The sequence below is a fragment of the Clytia hemisphaerica genome, unplaced genomic scaffold, assembly GCF_902728285.1.
Source record: "Clytia hemisphaerica strain Z4C2 unplaced genomic scaffold, Clytia hemisphaerica genome assembly, whole genome shotgun sequence".
Classification (NCBI taxonomy): domain Eukaryota; kingdom Metazoa; phylum Cnidaria; class Hydrozoa; order Leptothecata; family Clytiidae; genus Clytia; species Clytia hemisphaerica.
Window position 1 is genome coordinate 643,478 of NW_027103768.1, and position 6,548 is coordinate 650,025.

The 6,548-nt window shown below is 35.5% G+C and overlaps 1 protein-coding gene across 1 annotated transcript; it reads right to left on the reverse strand.

Annotated features, from left to right (window-relative positions):
• Positions 1-77: 77 nt before the first annotated feature.
• LOC136805752 (dystroglycan 1-like) lies at positions 78-4,482 on the reverse strand. Its single transcript, XM_067062296.1, has 3 exons — positions 4,134-4,482; positions 2,509-2,977; positions 78-2,263 (listed from the first exon to the last, which is right to left on the reverse strand). The coding sequence occupies exons 1-3, from the start codon at positions 4,338-4,340 to the stop codon at positions 783-785; spliced, it is 2,157 nt and encodes a 718-aa protein (XP_066918397.1). The 5' UTR covers positions 4,341-4,482; the 3' UTR covers positions 78-782.
• Between the last annotated feature and the right edge of the window lie 2,066 nt (positions 4,483-6,548).

The following is a 6,548-nucleotide window of genomic DNA, read 5'->3' on the forward strand; positions in this document are numbered from 1 at the left end:
TTTTCGACTTGATTTCACAACGAAAAAAATTGACTCGAGCAAACAGCAAACTTATTTGAATACTCTACCTAATGACATTCACTGCGGAAAATTGACTATTTTTCAGTTTCATAAACTAAAGGTTTCTGTGATGCAAAAATAAACACTGTACATTTGGATATTTAATAGAAAAATTAAGTATTTAGTAAAAATCAGAGAATTGGTAAAAATACTGAAAAAAGTATTGCAACACTCCTTGAAGGAGAGATGTGTTGTCCCTGCCCGGCATGATGTGAAAACACCGGAACTAACAGAATTTGAACATGTAAAAGCCCAATTAAAGATGATGAATATTTTCCGGTCGCAGTCAGTATAGAGAAAAAACCTTCTTACGAACTGGGTACTATTTTCCCAATTTTCGAAAAAAAATCTTAAGAGTCAACAACAAAGTATGAAAAAGAAAATAAAACTCAACAAAAAATTGAACAAACAAAAATAACAGAATTAAAAAAGCTTATCAAATTCGAATATAAACACGAAATTCCAACGAAAAAAGAACTAAAAATTGTTGTTTGAAGTTCCATACGAAAAATATAAATATGGTTGACGACTGATGTTCATATATGAAAACTCCATTTGTTTAAATAACCTATCTAAAACGCGAAAGCCCACTTCGAAAAGTGCTGCCTGTCCTTGAATTGCAGCGAAGCGAGCGGCGTTCCTCATCTCACTTTCCACCAACATTTCTCTCCCTACTTCCAGTATAGTTCAAATGCCACTGAATGCATAACCTTATCCATGTCTTAACGAGCGGAGTATGGTGGCGGTGCGTTGTATCCGCCGCGCGTTTCTTTGGGAGATTTTGGAGCGAGTGGCGCGTTTTCGTCATCCTCGGTGGATGGTGCAGTTGATGATTCTGGCCCATCAGGCGAACCATCGCGAGGTCCATAGCCTTGCACTGGTGGCTTTTCATTAGGTAAAATCAAAGGTTTCAATGAAACAAAGTCTGGTTTTTCTTCGTACTCTTCTAAGAAAATGACGGGTTTCTTTTGATTCATGTAAGACTCATCTTTATCGGATTGCGTTTCGTACTTCTTCTTGCGTCGGTAAACACAGCACAGAATGAGCGCGATGATGAGCAGGATGATAACGATGACGATGACGGGAATCAAGATGCGTTGCCACAAACTCTCCTCTTCTTCTGGATCGTTCACTAAGGGTATCAATCCGATTTCACACTCGTCCGAAACTGACGTCACTCCCGATGACAAAATGGTATACGGAAGCAACTTTTCGTTCAAACTAGAAGTATCACCAAGTCTTCGTGCCAGTGAACCTAGCTCAGCATTATTGCAGTCAGAAGCATTTTTCAAGAGTTCGTCACTCCAAATGACAACAACAGATCCTTTTCTGAATTCGACATTCTTGATACGATTCAAATTAGAATATCCAAGAGCTTTAGCGATCTTATGAATGATTTCGACTTTCTTGATGGGGTCATTTTGAATGGAGTCGAATTCAATTTCCAAGGTCATGTTAAACTTGAAGTTGTACACAAATTGGTCTTTAGAGACAATAACTTTGAAGTTGTAAACAGCTGAAAGTCCTTTATCGTCTTTGGCTTTCAAAGCGAAATCATGTGAACCGGCATCTTTGGATTCTGGTAGAAGGTAAATTTTTCGTTCTTCTCTGTAGGCGATCCATGAAGGAACATTAGTTGACCAACTGGCATCTTTGTTCATGTAGAGAAGGTCAATGGTCAAAGGATCATCATCTCTGAATAATCCAATAGGAACTGAAAAGATCTTTGGTGTCTGTTCTTGCACTTTTATCTCACCAAATTTGTGTTCATCTACAACTTCAGGAGCTTGATTGACAGTTGGTTGGATGGTGGTGGGCGGTTGAGTGGTGGGTGGTTCGGTGGTCGTGGTCGTTGTCGTTGTGGTGGTAGTAGGGGCGGTCGTTTCTTCTTTTGTTGTCGGTGGGGCAGTTGTGTCTGGTTGTGTTGTTGGAATAACAGACGTTTGAATCATGGGTGGTAACGATTTGGTGGGCGTGATTTGAATGGAAGAAACGGAAGGTCTAACATCAATACTTGCTGATGGGATTACTGTTGGCGTGCCTTGAATAGAGGGCGTTGCTCCGGGTGTAGCACCAGCGCCAAGGGCACGACGGTTGCGTTTGGTTCTTGAGGAAGTAACAAACCATCCCAAAACGGGATAATGGAAGTCAGAAAAATCTTCGCGTTGGGTGTAAGTTCGTAACACGCTCACATCTTGGTGTCCTATGTATCAAAAGAAAAGAAAGAAGAGAAATGATTAACTTTTTACATCCCATAAGTGTAAAAGCAGATGAACGTCTTAGCTGACTTTAAGCGGATTGCCAAGTCGTTAAGTTATGGTAAACCAGCTTTTAAGCCACTTAAGCATTTCTGTACAAACCCTTTATAAAAAAAGTCAAGATAAGCTCGAATATTTTCTCCACTTTCAAAAACAAAGAGACGTCTACTAAAAACATCTAGCAACAAACCTTCAATATTAGACCCACATGCAAGCTTCCATGAAACAGTGAATCCGGGTTCTTCTCCAACAATTTTTCGTGGATGATCACCAGGGCCGGCCATTCGGAGATTGGAAGACAACATTTCATTGCCGTCCATACGGTTTCCATATTCAAGTTTCAAATCACCAATAGCTGCATCGAAACGATGTGAAAATTCCCTCAGAAATTTGACTCGATCATGCCCAGTGATTTTCTCGATATTCGCGTGAAAGATGACTGAGGCGAGTGTAGTAGCAGCGTCTTTGCACCCGTGATTATTTTTACCTTTAGTGACAGTCAAAGTGAGTTTTCTGGTAACTTCGTTCCTGTTCTTCGGCTTGAATATAATACGTAGTCCTTTTCGAATGTCTTTTTCTAAGGGAACTCCGTGAAGTTTATTTCTTTCGGTATCAAAAGATAGCCAGCTTGGTAGGGCGTTGCTTCCTTCTTCTACAACCTACAAAAAAGGGGGGAAATAAATTACTTTGACATGACCTTTATATTCGCAGACTAACAAAATTTGCTCAATTATACTTCCTCTCGGGAACATAATCTAAAGGCTGCTATGGGGTTCCATTTTACTCGTTTACATTTCAGAGCGGAGTAAATATTTTACAGAAGAATTAGAAGTTGGTTTACAAAAAGAAGGTGTTTGATTACACAAGGGAAAGGTTTATAGAGAAAATAGAAGTTAAGCAACAAAATCTTTGTGTGACTTTTTCACCGCATCTTGTAATTCGAACTGAAAGAAAACACTCCATCTTTTTTTCCTTTTGGATGACTAAACTGAATGCTATGTGAGAAGTTCTACCTATCCACTGTTTTGAAGGGTCCTTCAGAAATGCAGGCCTGGTTGTTAGTAAACATCACCGAAAGTTTTGAAGTTCGAAATGCAAAACGTAGATCAAAATTATCTCTTTTTTGAAGAAATTTGACAAGTTAGAAAAAGAATGATAGAATATCTTCATTTCTCAATTCACATGTACAGGCTAGCGCCATGAAGGGTCAATTTTCAATTAGGGGACGGCCTCTAATAACAGATTCTTTAAATCATGATAAAATGTAATGGGAAAAGGATCAAATTCGGCAAACAATTTTGTGTTTCTATCTTTAGAAGCCGTTTTTATATAAAAAATGGAGTCAAAACAAAAACAGTTCCCTCACTGTTCAGAATGAAATTAAAGAATTTTTTATTAGCTCCAACAGAAGGAGGCAAAATGAAATGATTATTAAAATTAGGTCTAATATATGGAAATGGGACCAACATAATGAAATTTTGATTCTGAAAAGAACTGTTCATTTCATTTCTTTTTTTCTCCCCAATTAGTTTCTGTATTTGCCCATTTCTACTTGCTGATAGCAAATAATTTTGAATGATTTTCGCCCGAGAATTTCCTTTTGAGTGAAAAGAGTTTTGTTTAGTGCTTTAATGAAGCAAAGAAGAAAGAATCTATCAAACATTGATGAGGAAAGATCATCAATAATTGAAAAGATAACATTGAAACGTTTGGGATCATACTGGGTTCATTTTCATTAAACATTCAATGGATATCTATTCAAGAATAGTAAATTACTTCACTTGCAAAAAAAAGAACAAGAAAGTTTGTTCGTACCTGATATTCTCCACTATCCAGTGACGTCACAAAGTATTTGAAATATTTTCCTACTTCAACAGTTTTTTTAACAAAATCATGATCACGCTCATAAATCTCCTCTAATTTTCGATGCAGGTTATTCCGTACTTGATCCCAATTCGTTATCTCCATGCCATAGCTACAGGCTGCCAAACAAACCAAAATTGTTAAAAAGTTCAAATTCATGTCTAAGTATTATCTGTTAAAAGTCTTTAATATAATTTTCCAGTGAAATTGACAGTAAGCCACTACAAGTCCAACATAACCACTCAATATAATGATGTTATCAGTTTTTGTGTTGAGCGTCTAGAAAGATATTTACAAAGCTAAAATGAAAGAACAAAAACAAGATAAGAAATGGAACCAGCCTTCAGATTTAATGACAGTTGCAATCTTTTAATACTCAAACGATGATATGTTTTTGTAGCAAAGTGTTTTCGACGAACCAATTATTCACTCTATGTTGATAAGGGTGAGTTCACGAACTTATACAAACACTCCATGTGTACTTTAAATCTAAAGCAGAAATAACATTCAGAGTTCATTGGCAAAATAACTTCATGACAACGTCAATGAACTAACATAATCCAAACAATAGAAGAGTAATTTTCTGTAATATCCTCTGAGCAGAGAAAAGTCATGAATCATCTTCACAACTATGTTGACATCATAAAGCAATATTAATTTTTGCACTGACAACAAAACACTATTATCACATCAATCTTTGATAGAAAAACCAAACAGAATATAAAACCTCGACGTACAGACAAACAGAGGTCAAAAATTATCAAGTCATCTTTTGAAAGGATTGACAGTAATTTTACAGTTTTTTCTTGAAAAGCAATTATGGTAAAACCTTTGTTTTGCAGTTTTTCGAAACTTTTAATTAGCATCTGATGTTGATAAGAAAAAATCAAAACAGTGAGAATAGTCCGAAATTGAGAGAACTTCAACTCGAAATAAAGAGAAAATACAATTATAAAGATTTTCTTGAGGCTTTGATTTGAAAGAGAGGTTTGACTAATAAAACATTATGAAATATATGAAATATTATAAAAGGTTTGAAACCAAGCGTTTGTATCCTGACATCTGGACACAAGATGTTTTGAGGAAAGATGATTAAAACGTTTGGCAAGAATCAATAAAAATCAACAACATTGATTTGTTAAAGAAGGAAAGACTTTTATCATTTATCAAAGAGCTAATACTTCAAAATCATCAATAAATAGGAAAAACAATTTTGACATAAAGTCATAGTAATAAAATCAACATGACTTGATGCCTTGGATGATGACAAAACAGCATCCTATGCAGCATTTTACTTCTTAATAAAACTCTCATGTCTCTCTACTATACCATACAGACGTAGACATTGATAATTAAACGTTATTCAAAGGTTACCTCCCCTTATTTCAATCAAGTGCATGTAAAAGACTATTCTATGACCCATTTTTCATGCAATATCAAAAACTGCACAAACTCAATGCAAGGTGATACGAGAATGACCTATCAAAAGGCTCAATATAACAAAATCCAAGGTATAAGTGTTATTTAGAGAAATTATCTTCATCAAATGACACTTTTAATAGTCATCAAAAAGAATTTAGAGCATCAAAATGACAAGTGAGTAATACCTGACAATAATGTTTTGATAATTAGCCAGCCAAATCTTACTTGAAATAAATACAGAATGAATGTAAATTTCGACTTTTAAAATTTAAGTAGCTTTTTGCTTTAATAACAGTGCTATGAACTCCACAGTTAGTGACCAAAAGGGTCAACTTAAAGTGTTTTACAATCGGAAAGAATTACAATAGTTGACATTTTGAGACCTTTTAAAAAAACAACACTTTAAAAGTGTGCCAATTAATGAGTTTTCTTGCAATAAGGGGCCACAACTCTACATACAATATTAGAAGTTCATTTTGCATAGAATGAAAATTTGAAGTTAAATTGTAATGGTATCTGAAATTTTAAAATTTGGAGAAAACTTAACCCATATTAGGCTTTTAGGGGTGATTTCAAACTAGGGGGTGGGCTGTTCCTGTACTACCCCTTAACTTTTGATCCAGTGGGTTTTTTTGATGAAATTCGGCACACAAGATCCTTGTCATGTAAGGTAACTTTTGACAAAAATTTTTTTTGATGACGTCACTTATCATGCCTAAAGTGAGCAAAAACCGGAAATTTCCTTTGTTCTTATAAATAGCTATTGCATTCTAACAAAGGCTTTAGAAAAAAGTTCTCTAAATCGATCGCCGGAACAATTGAAACTGTTTTGTTTTTTTAAATAAGTATGGTCTGAGAGGCCAATCAGTGATTCTGAAGGTCCTATCATTCCCATCTCTAAAAAAGAGTGTCAGCTATTAGATGAGAGATGTCGAAAGTAGGCAA

Coding starts and splice junctions, on each gene's coding strand:
- LOC136805752 (XM_067062296.1), bottom strand. CDS start 4,340: ATGAATTTGAACTTTTTAACAATTTTGGTTTGTTTGGCAGCCTGTAGC. Junction 2,978..4,133: donor TGGATAGTGGAGAATATCAG/GTACGAACAAAC, acceptor CCTTTTTTGTAG/GTTGTAGAAGAAGGAAGCAA. Junction 2,264..2,508: donor ATGTGGGTCTAATATTGAAG/GTTTGTTGCTAG, acceptor TTTGATACATAG/GACACCAAGATGTGAGCGTG.